This window comes from Chiloscyllium plagiosum, unplaced genomic scaffold, assembly GCF_037043375.1.
Source record: "Chiloscyllium plagiosum isolate Xiang-an unplaced genomic scaffold, Cpla_swu_hap1 HiC_scaffold_27, whole genome shotgun sequence".
In the NCBI taxonomy this organism is placed as follows: Eukaryota; Metazoa; Chordata; class Chondrichthyes; order Orectolobiformes; family Hemiscylliidae; genus Chiloscyllium; species Chiloscyllium plagiosum.
Genome location: NW_028270165.1, coordinates 34950793 through 34970925, shown reverse-complemented (window position 1 = coordinate 34970925; position 20133 = coordinate 34950793). Strand labels below are relative to the sequence as shown.

The 20133-nt window shown below is 44.8% G+C and overlaps 1 protein-coding gene across 1 annotated transcript in view; it reads left to right on the top strand.

Moving 5' to 3' along the window:
• The window catches only part of LOC148143568 (uncharacterized), a 262855-nt gene that overhangs the window by 148776 nt on the left and 93946 nt on the right, over positions 1–20133 (top strand). Inside the window, exon 5 of the mRNA XM_087975240.1 lies at positions 1522–1763. Coding sequence (XP_087831366.1) covers positions 1522–1763 — 242 coding nt within the window. The remainder of the gene's footprint in view (positions 1–1521; positions 1764–20133) is intronic.

Genomic DNA, 20133 nt, shown 5'->3' with positions numbered 1-20133 from the left:
GCAGTACAGTCAATAAAGTTCCACATTGCATCTCTTTCAGCACACACGGGCAGCACGTGGCTCAGTGATTAGCACTGCTGCCTCACAGCACCAGGGACAAGGATTTGACTCCAGCTTCAGGTGACTGTGCAAACTCCACACAGACATTGTCCTCCCCGTGGCTGTGTGGGTTTCATCGAGAGGCTCCGGTTTCCTCCCACAGTCCAAAGATGTACAGGTTAGGATGAATTGGCCATGCTAAATTGCCCCATAGTGTTCAGGGGTGTGTGGGTTAGGTATATTAGTCGGAGGTAAATGGAGAGTTGTTGGGCCAAATGGCCTCATTCCGCACTGTAGGGATTCGATGTGGCAACCCCCCAGGTGTTTGCATTACCTGTAGGGGAAGTGGGGACGGGCCGAAAGTTCAGTGTGTGTGAAGCGAAAATTAAACGTAGTGCTTTGCTTAAGCTCAAGCTGAGTGACTTGGTGGCGGACTGGAAAAGGAAGGTACGCAGTGTCTGTGGTTAGTGATGCTGCCTCACGGCACCAGAGAGCCAGATACAATTCCAGCCTCAGAGCCGTTGTCTGTGTGGGTATTGCACATTCTCCGACTGGTGTTTGTGGCGGATTTCTTCCAGTGCACCTGTTTCTTCCCACTATCCAAAGATGTGCAGGTTTGGGTGAATTAGCCATGTTAAATTGTCCATAGTGTCCAGGATGTGTAGGTTAGATGCATTAATCAGGTGTAAATGTAGAGCAATCAGAGTAGGGGAATGGTGCTTTCAATTTCATGGAATTACAAAAGAAAAGAATGTTCCGCATAAAGTAGAATTGTTTGTTCTGAATTTCTACCCTGACGTTCTACCCTGACTGACAGTGATGACTTTCATAATCTGTTTTTCCAGTGCATTTGAAGATTTGAAGACTGAAGTTTCAAATTCAGTAGTTGAAGGGCTTATGCCCGAAACAGCAACTCTCTTGCTCCTTGGATGGTGCCTGACCTGCTGTGTATTTCCAGCACCACACATTTTGACTGACTCTCCAGCGTCTGCAGTCCTCATTTTCATGTCAATGACAGACAGTCAATCAATCCATTGGGACTGTAACGATTTTTGACTATGATTCTGTGAGAAGGAGCAAAATTCTTTGGTTTCTGTTTCAGTACGCTTTCAGCATCAGTGGAGCTGGATGAGAGACGCTACTGTGCTAACGCATTGAATGTGCAGCCTGTCACAATTATACAGCCTGGAAAGAGGAATTCACGGCAGGGAGGGTTTGTACATGCGTTTGTGTGCAGCTGAAGCTTTGGCCATGGAGAAACCAGAGGAATCTCGCCCCATGGAGAAACCGTGGAAGTGTGGTGACTGCGGGAAAGGCTTCAGTGTCCCATCTGCCCTGAAAATTCATCAGCGCAGTCACACCAGGGAGAGGCCGTTCTCCTGCCCAGAGTGTGGGAAGGGATTTATCCGCTCTTGCCACCTGCTGGACTACCGCCGAGTCCACACTGGGGAGACCATTCACCTGCCCCGAGTGCGGGAACAGCTTCACCCACTCCTCCCACTTGCTGGCGCATCAGCGTGTCCACACCGGGGAGAGGCCCTTCCCCTGCTCTGATTGTGGGAAGGCCTTCAGCAAATCCTCTGACCTGCTGAAGCACCAGTGGGTCCACACAGGCAAGAAGCCGTTCCCCTGCCCTGAATGTGGGAAGGCCTTCAGCAGTTCCTCCTCCCTGCTGACACACCAGCGGGTCCACACTGGGGAGAGGCCATTTGACTGCCCTGAGAGTGGGCGAAGAATTTTCCCCAGCCCTCCCAACTGCTGACCCACCGGCGGGTCCATACCGGGGAGAAGCTATTCTCCTGCTTAGTGTGCAGGAAGGGTTTTGCGGTCTCCTCTAACCTCGTGGCCCACCAGCGGGTCCACACGGGGGAGAGGCCCTTCAGCTGTCGCGAGTGCAGGAAGGCTTTCAGCAATTCCTCCCACCTGCTGAGGCATCAGCGGGTCCACACCGGGGAGAAGCCGTTCTCCTGCCCAGAGTGCGAGAAACGCTTTAACCGGTCCTCCCACCTACTGACCCACCAGCGGGTCCACATGGGAGAGTGGCCGTTCTACTGTCCTGAGTGCAGGAAGGGCTTCAGCAATTCTTCTGCTCTGCTGACCCACCAGCGGGTCCATAGAGGGGAGAAGCCATTCAGCTGCCGTGAGTGTGGCAAGAGGTTCACATTTTCCAGCAACTTGCGAAGACACCAGCGGGGGCACCAGTACTCCCAACAATCGGATACTGCCATTGACGCTACTGTGGATTAAACCTTGTGCCCCACTCTGACAATGGGTGCAGTGGGAAAGTTGGTGGGCTTTTAAAAAAAATTTCTGGACTGCACACTGCCTCACACCCCCAAGTGCAACTCTAAAGTGGCTCGGGGCGACATGGTGGCTCAGTGGTTAGCACAGCTGCCTCATAGAGCCATGGATTCGGGTTTGAATCTACTGTTTGATTCTCCCGTGTCTGCATGGGTTTCCTCCGGGTGTTCTGCTTTTGCTCCCACAGTACAAAGATGTACAAGTTAGGGTGAGTTAGCCGAGCTAAATTGTCCATAGTGTTCAGGAATGTGTAAGTGTGGTGCAGTAGTCAGGGGTAAATGTAGACTGGTCAAAAGTGTGGTGCTGGAAAAGCATAGCAGGTCAGGCAGCATCTGAGGCGCAGGAGAATCGACGTTTTGGGCATAAGTCCTTCATCAGGATTCTCCTGGACTTCAGATGCTGCCTGATCAGCTGTGCTTTTCCAGCACCACATTCTTGACTCTGATCTCCAGCATCTGCAGTCCTCACTTTCTCCAAGTAAATGTAAAGTAATAGGGTTAAGAGAATAGGTCTGGGTGGGTAACTGTACGGAGGGTTGGTGTTGCCTTGTTGGTCCAAAAGGCCTGTTTACATTCTGTAGGGATTCTGTGATTCCATAAACTTTGCTTCCAGTGGGCGACATTACTCGGAGTCTGGGACTGCACGTTCCTAAGAATCCGCAGAAATCTAAGACCACTGGAGCAGACATGAGGCCATTCAGCCCATTGAGTCTGCTCCACCATTTGTTAGAAACAAAAAATAATTGTGGTTGCTGGAATCCAAAGTAGGCAAGCAGGAGGCTGGGAGAACGCAGCAAGCCAGTTAGCATTAGGAGGTGAAGTTAGCATTTTGGGAATTAACCCTCCTTCAGGACTGAAGAAGGGTTCTTCCCAAAACATTGACTTCTGTATCAGAAACAATTTACCAGTATGTTGCCGGGGGTTGGAGGGTTTGAGCTGCAGGGAGAGGCCATTTGGCTGGGTGAGAGATTTAAAAGGGACGTAAGGGGCAATGTTTTCACGCAGAGGGTAGTGCATGTATGGAATGAGTTTCCAGAGAAAGTGGAGGCTGGTACAATTATACCACTGAGAAGGCATCTGGTTTCGGACATGAACAGGAAGGGTTCAGAAAGATAATGGGCCAAATACTGACAAATGGAACCAAATTAATTTAGGATGTCTTGTCAGCGTCGATGAGTTGGACCGAAGGGTCTGTTTCTGTGCTGTACATCTCTATGTCTACTGGTCCTGATGTAAGTTTTAAAATTGAGTCCAAGTAACTTTGAATAGTTCAGTCTTGTTGAACTCACCTCTTGAAAGGTTTCAAATGAATCCCTCCAAGTGATACTGTTTAAAAATGCCGAGTTGGACAAAATATCCCATTAAGTTCGACACAAACCCACAGCTGAAGATATCAGAAATCACACAACACCAGGTTACAGACCAACAGGTTTATTTGAAATTACAAGCTTTAGGAGCATTGCTCCTTCTTCAATGCTGCTGCTTCATCACTTCACCGACAAAGGAGCAGTGCTCTGAAATCTTGAGTTCAAATAAACCTGTTGGACTCTAACCTGGTGCCATTTGACTTCTGACCTTGTCCAGCCCAATCCAACATCAGCACTTCCACATCAGATTTGACTAATGAGATCGGATTTTATTCTGTGTGACTAAGTGAGATGCTCATCTGAAAACTCAAAACTGTTGGAGAGACAAAGAGACACGTGTCAGTGCTACTCCGCGGAGACAGGCACATCAGCCCAAACTGGTCCATGCCGACCAAAATGTCCATCAACAGTAACCCCATTTCCCTGCACATGGCCACTATCCTTCTAAGCCTTTCCTCTCCATGTGTTTGACCAAATGTCTTTTAAATGTTGTTAATGTACCTACCTCAACCACTTCCACTGGCAGCTCATTCCATACACAAGCCACACTCTAAAATTTTTGCCCCACATATTTTTTCAATCACTCCCTTCTGACCAGGTTTGTATGCACTGTTTGGAGATGTAGGAGTAAAACTTCACAATAAAAGATTAATACAGCCTTGAGTCATGACTCATGATTAAACACACTTTCTCTATTTCCAGCTGTAATTGAGAGGCTTCTCTGAATTAGTCGACATGTTTGTAACAAGTTGTGAAACATGAAAGGGTTCTGAAAAGATTTACAAAGATATTGCCAGGGTTGGAGGGTTTGAGCTGTTGCAAGAGGCTGAAATAGCCCCAGTCTATTTTCCCTGGAGGGTCAGAGGCTGGGGGGTGACCTTACAGACTGTTTCGCTGTAGAAGTGTTTCAGAAAAAAAAATCTCAAACCTTTTTCCGATTGTTGCCTTTGCCAACATCTGTTGGCCATTAGTGAAGTCCCTTAGCCCAGTCGAATCGGACCCTCTGCCTTTTACAACCCCTCTTGGGGAAAAAAAAATCAAGATGACATAATCTTCTTAAAGGAGTAACATCATCACACAAACAGAAACATTTCTATCACAATGTTGTACAGTTAACAGGCCAAGATAATGACTTTTTTAGCCAATCAATTTAAATCCGGTCCTTTGGCTACCAATATCTATTAAATTTAAATCTGATGGTTTGGACAACAGAGGATCAATCCTATTGTAAAAACTCAATATGGCATCAAGGGTATAAAAGAAGGGGACAGTTGGACAGAACCCCAGAGCTAACTCCCCATTGCTAGAGCTAAGAGTCCTCAGCACTAGAGAGAGACATCAGCTCTGACAGTCAGCTGTGAATGAGACAGCATCATTTTCAAAAAAACCAGAAGAGCAGGAATTGCAGGAGGCATTCCTGACAAAAGATTCAATAGAAGGATGCTTAGAATATTCTGGAAGATGTAATCTGAGAGACTAAATTCTATTTCTTGTTGTTTTAGTGGGTCTTGTATTTACTGGAACAGCATATGACAAAAATCCTGTTTCATGCCAGAATCGTCAGTAGTTCGAAGGGATTTATTAGGTTTGTTAATAGCTTAGTTCAGTTGTTCACCATTCAAGTTGATATGTAAATTGCTTTTTGTTGATTTTTAAAGTGTCAGGGATTTATTTTTGTTTTTAAGACTAGAGCAGATGACACTACTTTTCACACTAATTTTCTGATTATAGGGCAATGCACTCCTCTTTTGGTGTTTCGGTTTGAGATCTCAGAGGGGAGGGGATTCAGCATTCGCTTTATAACAGTATTGACGTGCCGTCCTGCTGAATGCAAAGGAGTCATTATTAATCCTAGCCTCTCACTCTGATTGTGGGTGAATCGCTTTAATTTGAATACTGACTCAGAAACTGCACAGACCACCAACTGTTGAATCATAATTTACACTTTATTGTAGGGAGGAACCAAAATATAAAACCCCTCAAGTAAGCAAGTTCACCCTCACCCCCCAAATCTTGGCTATCACCCAAATGATGGCGGAATTTAACATTGTTTCTACCAACAGTGCCCATCTCTGGAAGTTTACAGGGGTTTGATGCAGGGTTGTTCTTCCAAGCACTGCAGCTGAAACGTTCTGGAGTTGAATTCTGGTGGAGTTCCGTCACTTTCAGATTTGCGGTGTAACGTTTCTTTAGATTCTAACACCATCTCCCCACACTTCTGGAGACCTCAGGTCTGTAGCTTACCTTCTTATCCTTGAGAGTTTTCCACCTGTTTGAAACAGCCTGTCCTGCAATTAACCCCTTTACGCCAAGGTAAAAACAATGACTGCAGATGCTGGAAACCAGAGTCGAGATTAGAGTGGTGCTGGAAAAGCACAGCAGTTCAGATAGCATTCAAGGAGCAGGAAAACTTGACGTTTCGAGCAAAAGCCCTTCATCAGGAATACAGGATTCCTGATGAAGGGCTTTTGCCCGAAATGTTGATTTTCCTGCTCCTTGTATGCCCTCTACACCAAGGCCTTCCTTCTACAAGCAGAATTAATTGTCCTTTTGTCACACAGTTATTAAACACCATTATCTCATCTGTCCAAAGAAACAGCTCATTGTTTTGCCTCCTTCTTCCCAGCGATAGTTAATCTATGTTATTTGTTGACTCCCTTGTAGCAGTTTCTCATTGGCCCTTTCGTTTCTTGGTCCAGAAAGCGTTATTGCTGACTCATGAAGTTATCAAAGTTCTGGAGTTTACAGGACCACACCACATTCCTGTCTGCCTCTTCCAGGAATAACGACTGCTCCTGAGATACTCGCAGTTCCTGACATTCCTTGGTATCCCCAAATACAATCCACATGTCAGGAAATCACTAGTGCTGCCCTGACACCAGACAGTCACTGTTGGAACAGAAGGATTATGGGAAGAAAATACAGAAATCCGAAGTGCAAAGAGACTTGGGAGTTCAAGTCCAGGATTTTCTCAAAGTAAACTTGCAGGTTGAGTCACTAGTTAGGAAGGCAAATGCAATAATGGCATTTATTTTGACTTGAATACAAAAGCAGGGATGTACTTCTGAGACTCTAGAAGGCTCTGGTCAGGCCACATTTGCAGCATTGTGAGCAGTTTTGAGCCTCCTATTAGCAAGGATGTATTGGCCCAGGAGGGTGTTCAGAGGAGGTTCACGAGAATGGTCCCAGGAATGAAACGTTTAACATATGAGGAACTTTTGAGGACTCTGGGACTATATGGAGTTTAGAAGGATGAGGGGGGTTACAATTGAAACCTACAGGATATTGAACGGCCTGGACAGAGTGGATGTTGGGAAGATGTTTCCATTGTTAGGACAAAGTAGGACCCGAGAGTACAGCCTTAAGAAGAAAAGGAAGACCCTTTAGTTGGGAGATAAGGAAAGCCTTCTTCAGCCAGAGAGTGGTGTATCTATGGAATTCACAGCCACAGAAGGCTGTGGAGGCCAGGTCATTGAGCAGATTTAAGATGGAGACAGAAATGTTCTTGAGTATCAAGGGTTCCGGGACGAATGGGCTTGAGAAAGTTAACAGCCACGATTGAATGGTGGAGTTGACTCAATGGGATGAATGGCCTAATTTTAGCTCCTATGGTCTTATGATATGCTGATGTGTGGAGGGGTGATGAGTGGGCAAAGAGATGAAGAGGGAGTAGAATTAAGGGGAAGCTGGATACAGCCACAAGGGAGAAAGAAATACAAGAACTGTACAATAAATGACAGAACTCTTAGGATCACTGGCATGCAGAGGGATCTGGAAGTGGAAACAGAGGTGGGTATGGTGGTCAAGAAGGCACATAGGACGCTTGCCTTTCCTGGGTGTGAGAGTTGGCAAGTTACATTACAGCTATTTATTTCAACCACATTCGGAATATTGTATGCAGTTCTGGTCACCACGCTATCAGAAGGACGTGGATGCTCTGGGAGAGTGTGCTTTAGTCAAGGGCTAATGTTGCGTAATAGGAGGAGGTGAATAAGTCTGTGTCAGTTACTCTTCAGAGGGTCAGTGTGCACATGTTGCGCCGAATGGTCTTTTCCACACGAGGGATTCTATGTTACTCAGAGGTTTTTTTATTCCCCAGAGTGAAAAGAACAACAACAAAAGGGCACAGGTTCAAGGCAAGAGGAGGGCAGTCTACAGGAGAAGTGGAGGGGAAGGTTTTTCACGCAGAGGGGTGATGGGTGGTGGAAGGAGGCATCTTAGCAACGTTTAAGGTGTATCTTGATAGACACATGAACGCGAGATGAACAAAACGATAGAAACCGCACATGGGCAAGAAATAGCATGTCCAAGTGAGAATTAAGAATTGGCACAGGCTTGAAAGGGGTGCCTAAACCAAATAAGAATGGCTTGTGACTGTGTTGTACTGATACAGGTTTTCCCCACTATCCAAAAGTGGAGCGTTCCTATGAAACCTTTCATAAGGCAAAATAGCGTAAAGCGAAGAAGCAATGAACATTAATTCATTTATATCGTATATACTCAAGTAATAGTCAAATTTTTGACTACTTTTTAAGGTTAAATTTAGGGGGTCGACTGTTACTTGGATACTACTTGAGGGGCTGAAATTCATGCCTGTCAAGATTCATACCGTATCATAAGCAGAAGCTCAACTGATGAATAAAGCAAAAAAAATTATGGTAATTCTGAAAACTGAGTGGAGCATACAGACAACGGACTGGAAGACAGGAACAGAGCCGAACAACCAACAGACTGCAGAGCTGGAGTGGAACATGACGGCCATCACACTGTCTCACAAACATGGGTCTGTTGTCTATGAAGAACTAGGGTCGACTTTTACATGATCAGACTACTTTTCACAACACTTGCAAGAAAAAGAAATCAAACACGTCCAATTCGCCATGCATGGAGAACAGGAAATAAAGTAAAGAATTAAAAAAAAAGATTTCCAGAATTCATACACAACTATACATGTGCACATGTCCATTTAAATACTGGGTAGGTTGATTCTTTGGAAGATGACAATCGCAAAGAAATGAAACTCTTCAACAAAATGCTGGATTTGGTAGAATGATTAATAAGTACCCCCACTCCCCTCCTTCCATCACATCACTGGGCAAGACAAAACCCCAGGATCTAAATAACATACCTACATACACACACACACACACACAATCCTACCCATTTTACGTGCAATTACCTCAAATCACATTTATAAAACATAACCATAGAGGTTTACATAGGCTCTGTAACTCCCGCCTTTTTTATCCCAAATTGGCAATTGGACACAAATGTGCAGTTTGAAAGAGAGAAGGCAAAATTAGATGTAATGGTGTTACAGTTAAATAAAGGGCAATAAGGGAGGAACTGTCAAAAATTGACTGGAAGCAGAGCCTAGTGGGGAAGACAGTAAAGCAACAAATGGCAGGAATTTCTGGGTGTAATTGAGGACACAGTACAGCGGTTCATCCCCCCAAAAAATAAAGATTATCGGGCAGCGTGGGGGGTGGGGAAGAAGACTGCCATGGCTGACAAAGGAAGTCAGGAAATGTATCAACGAAAAAGAGAGCCTATAAAGTGACCAAGACCATTGGGAAATCAGAAGCTTGGGAAGACTACAAAAACAAACAGAAGATAACAAAGAGAGAAATAAGGAAGGAGAGGATCAAATATGAAGGTAAGCGGACCAGTAATGTTAGAAATGATAGTAAAAGTTTTTTTGCAATACATAAGAAACAAACCAGAGGCAGAAGTAGAAATTGGGCTGCTCCAAATTGATGCAGGAAGGTTAGTGATGGGAGATAAGAAAATAGCTGAAGAACTTAATAAATACTTTGTGTCAGTTTTCACAGTGGAAGACATGAGTAATATCCTAACAATTAAGGAGCGTTCAGGGGCAGAATTGAGTATGGTAGCCATTACAAAAAAAGAAAGTGCTCGAAAAGCTAATAGGTCTAAAAATTGAGAAATCTCCTGGCCCTGATGGCTGCAGCCTAGCGTTCTGATGGAGGTGATTGAAGAATTAGCAGAGATGTTGGTTGTAATCTTTCAAAAATCACTGCAGTCAGGGAAAGTCCCAGATGATCGGAAAATCACTGTTGTAAGTCCTTTGTTCAAGAAAGGATCAAGACAAAAGCTGGAAAATTATACGCCGATTAGCCTAACCTCAGTTGTAGATAAAATTCTAAAATCTATCGTTAAGGATGAGATTTCGAAATTCTTGGAAGTGCATGGTTGGATTAAAATAAGTCAGCATGGATTTAGTAAGGGTAAGTCATGCCTGACAAACTTGAAGAGTTAACAAGTAGGTGAGACTTGGGAAACCCAGAGGATGTCATCTACCGAGATTTCCAAAAGGCCTTTGATAAGGTGCCTCATAGGAGGCAGCTGAGTAAAGTGAGGATCCATGGTATTCGAGTTGAGCTACTGGCATGGATTGAGGATAGGCTGCCCGAGAGAAGGCAGAGAGTTGGGATAAAAGGTTCTTTTTCGGAATGGCAGCTGGTGACAAGTGGTGTCCCGCAGGGCTCAGTGTTGGGGCTGCAGCTGTTCACTTTATATGTTAATGATCTGGATAAAGGGACTGGGGGCATTCCCACGAAGTTCGCTGATGATACAAAGTTAGGCAGACAGGCAGGTAGTTCTGAGGAGGTGGGTTGGCTGCAGAAAGATTTGGACAGTTTAGGAGTGTGGTCCAGGAAATAGCTGATGAAATTCAATGTAAGCAAATGTGAGGTCTTGCAGTTCGGAAAAAAGAATACAGCATGGACTATTTTCTAATCATTGAGAAAATTCATAAAGCCAAAGTATAAAGGGATCTGGGACTGCTAGTCCAGGATTCTCCAAAGTTTGACTTGCGGGTTGTGTCCGTGCTTAAGAAAGCAAATATAATGTTGTCATTTATCTCAAGAGAGTTGGAATGTAAAAGCAGCGATGTGCTACTGAGACTTGGAGCTCTGGTTAGGCTCCATTTAGAATACTGTGTCCAATTTTGGGCCCCACACCTCAGTAAGGACATAGTGGCACTGGAGCGTGCCCAGCGGAGATTCACACGATGATCGCTGGTATCATAGGCCTAACAGACGATGAACAGCTGAGGATCCTGGAATTATATTCATCAGAATTTAGAAGGTTGAGGGGAGATCTAATAGAAACTTACAAGATAGTGCATGGCTTAAAAAGTGTGGATGCTGATAGGTTTTTTCCATGAGGCAGGGAGACTAGGACCCATGGGCACAGCCTGATAATTAGAGGGGGTCAATTTAGAATGGAAATGAGGAGACATTTCTTCAGCCAGAGAGTGGTGGGCCTGTGGAATTCATTGCCATGGAGCGCAGTGGAGACCGGGTCATTTAATGTCTTCAAGGCAGAGATTGATAAATTCTTGGTATCTCAATGGGGAGAGTATGGTAAGTGGAGTTGAAATGCCCGTCAGCCATGATTAAATGGCGGAGTGGACTTATGGCCTTACTTCCACTCCTGTGTCTTATGGTCTTAAGGAAGAGCTCTTTGCTATTCACTTTACCTCCACACCTAATGATTTTATAAATCTTAGTAAGGTCACCCCTCAACCCCCTACACTCCAATGAAGACAGTCCCAACCTTTCCTTATAACTCAAACTCTCCAGTCCTGGCAACATCCTGGTAAATCTTTATGGAACCCTCTCTAATAGTATTCTTCCTATCACAGAGCCACCAAAACTGTACTCAGTACCCAGAAAGTGGCCTCATCAACATCCTGTACAACCTCAGCATGATGTCCCAACTTCTGTACTCAAGAGGATGGACAGTGAAGGCAATGGTGCGAAATGCCTTCTTTACCACCTGTCTACCAGTGATGCAACTTTCAAAGAACTATATACCTGAACCCCCTAACTCCACCCCCCTTCCCCGCCAAAGTGTCTCTGTTCTACAACACAACCCAGGGACCTACCATTAACTATACATAGCAAAGCTGAAAATTCTTCGCCTGAAGCCCACTGAAGACGTTACCCAATAGGTAACGAAACGTCTGGAAATGAACCTTGCAGCTCAGCAAGCAAACCTACACCCAAAACCTCAACAAGAGCTACAAATCTTCTCAAAACTCACTATGTCCAGCCCTTCCTTGTTTAGCAAAATGCAACCTCTCACTTTTATTCATACCCCTCTCATAGGCGCACACACACATACACCCCACAACACACTCACAGGCATAAACTCCATCACACTCACACTTCACTCTTACGCACGCACTCAAACACAAACTCACATATACACATACACACACACAAAACTCTATGGAGTGAATTTGTATTGGCAGAATTATATTTGCAGATACTTTCAATTTTGCTCAAAAAGCACACAATCTGCAGGCAGTCAATCCATGCATTATTTTATAAATTCCTACTTTGGAAACAGAACCAGTCTGATTCAAGATTGGAATACTGACAGACTCGAAAATCACATCTTTAATACATTGTCTGAGCTGAGATGTCACTTTTTTTTATAAAACATTAAGTCATCTCGAGAACGTGACTTTAAAGATGTTCTGGGATTTACATATTAATGAATCAAATCCTGCAACCCATTCTAAAAGATGAAAGACATAACAACAATCTAGGTTTGTTCAATATATTCTATCAGTCGCATGACACTGTGATCTTTTGCTATACAATCGGTGTATTATTCCCCGGCCAACAGCTACCCGATGAAGGAGCAGCACTCTGAAAGCTAGTGCTTCCAAATAAACCTGTTGGATTATAACCTGGTGTTGTGTGATTTTTAACTTTATCTACCCCAGTCCAACATCGACACCTCCACACCATTTTCAGTGAACGCAGCCCACATCTCCCGCTGCTGCCAGTAAACTATACAATGCTGATCAAACGGTGCAGTACCTGCACTTCTGAAAAATTTACAACTTCTAACGATACTAGCTACTCATTCACTGCTCCATCTGATACATGACATTGGAAACTTAGTGCAGGAGGCTGAAATGAAATGAGCAGCTTGAAACCAAAAACCTCTTGGAGCTCAAAGCCTTCAATGAGAGTCTGAGCCCGGTGATAAGTTCAGGTAACCTTTATTGTGACCCAACGTTGTTACAGCTTCAGATCCCTCCCAGCATAAAGGTGTAGAAAAAGTAGCTGCTTTTTAAATAGCTCAAGGTCGAAGCGTGCACCCCCACCCCACACCCCCTCACCTTCTTTACTATGGTCACCACCGAGTTGTCAGTTTGTAATTGGATCCTTGGTACAGCCTTAACTGTAGGAAGTATTGCCTCACTCAGCAATTTCAACCCATACCTTGTAAACAAGTAAGTCTTTCCCCACTCAATGACCGGTGACAGTGGTGGGCAATGAAGAGTCAACCATGCTGTTGTGGGTCTGGAGTTACGTGTAGGCCAGACCGGGTAAAGGATGCAGCTGGGACAACTGAGTGAATCCTTCCCTACAACAGCAGTTTCCTTCCCTAAAAAGGGATGTGAGTGAATCAGATGGGTGATGTCCCCCCAAACAATCATTTCTTCATGAGGTTCTGAACTCCAGATTTCTGACCGAAATCCAATTCCACCATCTGTCACGGCGGGATTCAAACCTGGCAGTCCCTGGAACTGGGTTGATAGTCCAGTCAATAAGGCAATTGACTATCCCTCCTTTAATCCCCCTGCGATGGCACATGAACTCGCTGGTGCCTCCGCAGATGGGAAGCGCGGGTAAAGCCCTTCTCACACTGAGAGCAGGTGAACTGCCTTTCCCCAGTGTGCACCTGCCGGTGGGCCAGCAGGATGGAAGAATTGCTGAAGGCCTTCCCACACTTAGTGCAGAAGAACGGCCTCTCTCCGGTGTGCCCCTGCCTGTGGGCCAGCAGGGTGGAGGCCTGGGTAAAGCCCTTCCCACACTCGGGGCAGCTGAAGAGCCTCTCCCCTGTGTGGACCCGCTGGTGCCTCACCAGGTCAGAGGAATTGCTGAAGGCCTTCCCGCATTCGGGGCAGCTGAAGGGCCTCTCCCTGGTGTGGACCCGCTGGTGCCTCACCAGGTCGGAGGCATAGCTGAAGCCCTTCCCGCTCTCGGGGCATGTGAATGGCCTCTCCCCAGTATGACTGCGCTGATGAGTCTCCAGGATAGAAGTGACACGGAAGCCTTTTCCGCAGATGCCACAATTCCACGGTTTCTGCACGGGGCGGGATCCATTGGGTTTCTCCATGGCCGAAGCTTCAGCTGCACACAAAAGCATGTACAGCCCCTCCCTGCCGTGAATTTCCCTTTCCAGGCCGTATAACTGCTTCAGGTTCCACAATCAGTGCGCTGCAACAGTAGGGTCTCTCATCCAGTCCCATTGATGCTGAAGACGTGCTCCAACAGGAACCAAAAGGCTTTGCTCCTTCTCACAGAATCACAGTCAAAAATTGTTGCAGTCCTGGTGGATTGAGTGACTGTCGGACATTGACGTCGAAGTGAGGACTGCAGAAGCTGGAGAGTCAGAGTTGAACAGTGCGGCGCTGGAAAAGTACAACAGGTCCGGCAGCATCCGAGGAGCAGGAAAGTTGATTTTTCGGGCATCAGCCCTTCATCTGTTGATTTCGAAACTTCCGTTTTCAGATCATCAAATGCTTTGTAAAAAGAGATTACAAAAGTCATGACTGTCAGTGCAAGGTAGAAATTCAGAACAAGCAATTCTACTTTCTGCAGAACATTCTTTTCTTTTGTTATTCCACACTGAAAATTGAAAGCACCATTCCACTCTCTCTCTCTCCCCCTTTGTTCTCACACCGCTCTAACTAATTTTCCTGAAGGTGCTGATTCAGGATCTTACAGGGGCAGAACAGCAAAAACTTCAAGACTAACATCTCTCTGAATTTTGGATAACTCCACTGCTGAGAGTGAGCAGGTCTGATTTTGGGAAGCTGAGAAAATAGTGTCAGTTCAGGGTGAACTTGCAATGCAAGTTCTTGAGGAACAACCAGACATAAAGTGGTTAACATCCCTGGAAAGGAGAGAGCAAAATGAGACATCAAAGGCGTTAACACCGACACCAGGGAGAAACTGAACATACAGATGTGGCAAGCCAGAGTCAGAGATATACAGCATGGAAACAGTCCAACTCGTCGATGCCAACCAGATATTCTAAATTAATCTAGACCCATTTGCCAGCATTTGGCCCATATCCCTCTCAACCCTTCCATTTTATAGTTCCATCCAGATGCCTTTCAAATGTCATAATTGTACAAGCATCCACCATTTCCTCTGGCAGCTCATTCCTTACACGCACCACTCTCTTAATGAAAGAGTGAATTTAGCACAGTGAATCCATCTTACCCATAGTGCCCAGGGATGTGTAGGTTAAGTTAGCACAGCCAATCCATGCTAACCTGCACATCCCTGGACACTACGGGTAAATTAGCACAGCCAATCCACCCTAACCTGCACATCCCTGGGCACTATGGGTAAATTAGCACAGCCAATCCACCCTAACCTGCACATCCCTCGACGATATGGGGAACTGAACACTGCCAATCCACCTGAACCCATCCAAAACAGAACATTATGGGTCATTTAACATGGCGAATCCACCCCAACCTGGACAAAGTTACATATAACATAATAAAAGGTTACAGTCCAACAAGTTTATTTCGAAAGCACCGGCTTTTGGAGTGCTGCGTCTTATTCAGTTGGTTGTGGAGTACAAGATCATAAGACACAGAATTTATGGAAAAACATTACAGTGTCCGGCCACTGAAATTATATACTGAACAAACCTGGATTGTTAAGTCTTTCATCTTTTAGAATGGGTTGCAGGTATCAATAATATGCAAGTCCCAGAACTTCCTATCAGGCTCCTTCTCCAGAAAACTTAAGGTTTTATAAGAAAAGGTGACATCTCAGCTCAGATAATGCATGAAAGGAGTGAGGTCAGAGTCTGTCTGTATCCCAATCTTGAGTCAGCCTGCTTCGATTTGCAAAGTGAAATTTACAAAATATTACATGTATTGGCTGCCTGCATTGACTGCCAGCACATTGTGCACTTAGAGTTATACAGTCATAGATGGACAGCATCATCCATGTCATAGATGGACAGTCCAACTCATCCATGACGACCAGATATCCCAACCCAATCAAGTCCCACCTGCCAGCAACTTGCCCATATCCCTCCAAACTCTTCCAATTCATATGCCCATCCAGACTAGCCTCCACCACTTCCTCTGGCGGCTCATTCCATACACATACCACTCCCTGAGTGAAGAAGTTGCCTCTTAGGTCTCTTTCACCCTAAACCTATGCCCTCTAGTTCTGGACTCTCCCACCCCAGGGGAAAGACTTTGTCCATTTATCCTATCCAAGCCCCTCATGATTTTATCAATATCTGCAAGATCACCCCTTAGCCTCTGACACTCCAGGGAAAACAGCCCGAGCCTATTCAACCACTCCCTATAGCTCAAATCTTCCAATCCTAGCAATATCCTTGTAAATCTTTTCTGAACCCTTTCAAGTTTCACAACATCTTTCTGATAGGAAGGAGACCAGAATTGCATGTAATATTCCAACAGTAGCCTAACCAATGTCCTGTGCATTCCTGAAGAAGTGCGAATGCCCGAAACGTCGATTCTCCTGTTCCCTAAATGCTGCCTGACCTGCTGCGCTTTTCCAGCAACACATTTCCATCAATGTCCTGTGCAGCCGCAACATGACCTCCCAATTCCTGTCCTCAATACCCTGACCATTAAAGGAAAGCAGACCAAATGCCTTCTTCACTATCTAATCACTATCCTATTCTTCACTACCTGCGACTCCACTTTCAAGGAGCTATGAAACTGCACTCCAAGACCTCTTTTTTTCAGCAACACTCTCTAGGACCTTGCCATTAAGTATATAAGTACTGCTAAGATTTGCTTTCCCAAAATGCAGCACATCACATTTATCTGAATTAAACTCCATCTGCCACTTCTCAGCCCATTGGCCCATCTGATCAAGATCTCGTTGTAATCTGAGGTAACCTTCTTCGCTGTCCACTACACCTCCAGTTTTAGTGTCATCAGCAAACTTATAGCTATACCTCTTATGCTCACATCCAAATCATTTATATAAATGATGAAAAGTAGTGGACCCAGCACAGATCCTTGTGGCACTCTACTGGTCACAAGCCTCCTGTCTGAAAAACAACCCTCCACCACCACCTTCTACCTTTGAGCCAGTTCTGTATCCAAATGGTAAGTTCTCCCTGTATTCCATGAGATCTAACCTTGCTCACCAGTCTCCCATGGGGACCCTTGTCGAACACCTTACTGAAGTCCATATAGATCACATCTATTCTCTGCCCTCATCAGTTCCCTTCGTTAGTTCTTCAAAAAAACTCATTCAAGTTTGTGAGACATGATTTCCCACACATAAAGCCATGTTGACTTTCCCTAATTAGTTCTTGCCTTTCCAATACATGTATATCTTGTCCCTCGATGGATTCCCTCCGACAATACCGACGCCTGGCTCACTGGTCTATAGTTCCGTGGCTTGTCTTTACCACCTTTCTTTAACAGTGGCACAACGTTAATCAACCTCCAGTCTTCCAACACCTCACCTGTGACTATCAATGATACAAATATCTCAGCAAGAGCCCCAGCAATCACTTCTCTAGATTCCCACAGAGTTCTAGGGTACACTTGATCAGGTCCTGGGAATTTATCCACTTTTATTCATTTCAAGGCATCCAGCACTTGCTCCTCTGTAATATGGACATTTTTCAAGATGTCACCATCTATTTCCCTACATTCTATATCTTCCATGTCCTTTTCCACAGTAAACTCTGATGCAAAATACCCGTTTAGTATCTCCCCCACCTCCAGCGGTTCCACACAAAGGCCAGCTTACTGATCTTTGAGGGACCCTATTCTCTCCCTACTTATTCTTTTGTCCTTAACGTATTTGTAAAAATCCTTTGGATTCCCCTTAACTCTAGATGCCAAAGCTATCTCATGTCCCCTCGTTTCCCCTCCTGGATTTCTCTCTTAAGTATACTCCTACTCCTTTTATACTGTAAGGCTTCACTCGATCTGTCCTGTCTATACCTGACATATGCTTCCTTCATTTTCTGAACCAAACCCTCAATTTCTCCAGTCAGCCAGCTTTTCGTATACCTACCAGCCTTTCCTTTCACCTAACAAGAATATATTTTCTCTGGACTCTAGTTATCACAGTTCTGAAGGCTTCCCATTTTCCAGCCATCCCTTTACCTGCAAACATTGGCGCACAATCAGCTTTTGAAAATTCTTGCCTAATACCGTCAAATTTAGAATTTTTGAGCAAAATAGAATGTATCTGCAAATGTAATGCTGCAAATTCAAATTTATCCCCATGGAGAGTGTGGTTCTGTGTGTGCAATAGAGAAACCCTGTTTCCATGCTGTATATCCATATGTCTATTTGATAACAGATGCTTTATTTTTGTTGGTGCAAGTATGGTTGTAAATCATAGCTGGATATTAATAGTTAGATGTAAGGGAGAGAGAATTCCTCAGGTAGAGCACTATCAGAATCCTGGGAGACCCCTACTTCAGATTTACCGGGACTGGTTGACAGTCTGGGAGATTATGGATTGGGTCTCGATTGAATAAATGTTTTATTTTTCCCAAACGTGTAAAAGGGGGCATTAAAGCTTCAGCAGAAATCCAGCAGAGCTGAGAACAGACCAACATCTTACTCTGTGGGAACAGGGAGATCAACAGAGGACAGAGACATCCGGACCTGAAATCCAAGCTGACACCAGACTACCCTGTGATCAGTGCTTTGATGAGCAGCACCAACCCTCTCCCTTTACTGAGCTTCCCATTTGACTACCCCCTCAATATTCAGGATCCAGTCCTTGCCATCCTGAAGTCATGTCCCTGTAAGGAGTCTCAGATCATAATTATTCTCTTCAATGTGTTCAGTCAATTCATTCACTTCTGTTACAATGCAGCTCACATTCAGTTTTTAGTTTCAGTTTTTGTGATTTTCTGAATCCAGTTTTGATTGCTGGTATATTTACTCTCCTTGTCCCTTTCTATCATTCTCTGATGTTCATTTCCACATCACGACATTGCTCATCAGCCTTGATTTGGATTGGCCAGGCTAAATTGCCCATAGTGTTCAGGGATGTGCAGGTTAGTTGGGTTAGCCATGGGAAATGCAGGGTTTTAGGTTCATTGTAATAGAAGCAGGAGTCAGCCATTTGGCCTGTCCTGCCTGCTCTGCCATTCATTAAGATTATGGCTGATCTATCCATCATCTCAGCTCCTCCTCCCTGCAATGTCCAAACAATCCTTAATTCACCAATTATGCAGAAACCCATCTAATTGTGTCTTGAATATACTTAACGAAGCTGCCTTCTCTGCTTCCTTGGGCAGAGAATTCCATAGTTTCACTACTCTCCAGGAAAAGCAGTTCCTCCTCATCTCTGTCCTAAATCTACTTCCCCTAATCTTGGGGCCTAGTCTCATCTACCAGCAGAAATGTCTGGATAGGGTAGGGTTTCATCCCCACAGTGCAATCAATTCCCACTTTCCACCAAATCCCAGATGTACTCACTCAGTTGCTGTCTCACAAATGAAAGATTTCATTGGAACTTCTTCTGCTCTGAGTAAGGGCAAAACATTTTTGAACACTGCTCTGAAAGTCCAGTCTTCACAACAACACTTCTGCTTTCACTGAAGATGATTAAAGTCAAACAGCACAGAAACAGACCCTTTGGCCCAACTCATCCGTGCCAACTATATATCACAAACTAAACTAGTCACATTTGCTAGCATTTGACTCATTCCTCTAAATCCTTCCTATACAAGTACCCATCCAGTAGCTTTTAAATGATGTCATTGTACCAGCCTTACCACTTCCTCTGGCAGTTCGTTCCATACACGTTCCACCCTCTGTCTGAAAATATGTTGCCCCTCAGGTCCCTTTCCCTCCTCACCTTAAACTTCTGCCCCTTTAGTTCTGGACTCCCCTACCATGGATAAAAGACCTTGGGTATTCACCCTATTCATGCCCCTTATAAACTTCTTTCAAGGTTACCACTCAGCCTCTGATGCTCCAAAGAAAATATCTCCCTGGCCTGTTCAGCCCCTTCCAGCAGCTCAAACCCTCCAAATCTGGCAACAGCCTTCTAAATATTTTCTGACCCCTCTCAAAGTTTCATAACATCTTTCCTACATCAGAGAGACCAGAATTGAATGCAGTATTCCAAAAATGGCCTAACCAATGTCCTGTACAGCCGCAAAATGATCTCCCAGTTCCTATACTGAATGCTCTGGCCAATAAAGGAAAGCATACCAAACACCTTGTTCACTATACTATCTATGTAAGACTCCACCTTCAATGAACTATGAACCTGCACTCCAAGGTCTCTTTGTTCTGCGACACTCCCCTTAACTGTGTCAGTCCTGCCTGGATTGCTGGACCAAAATGCAACATCTCACATTTCTCTGAATTAAACCCCATC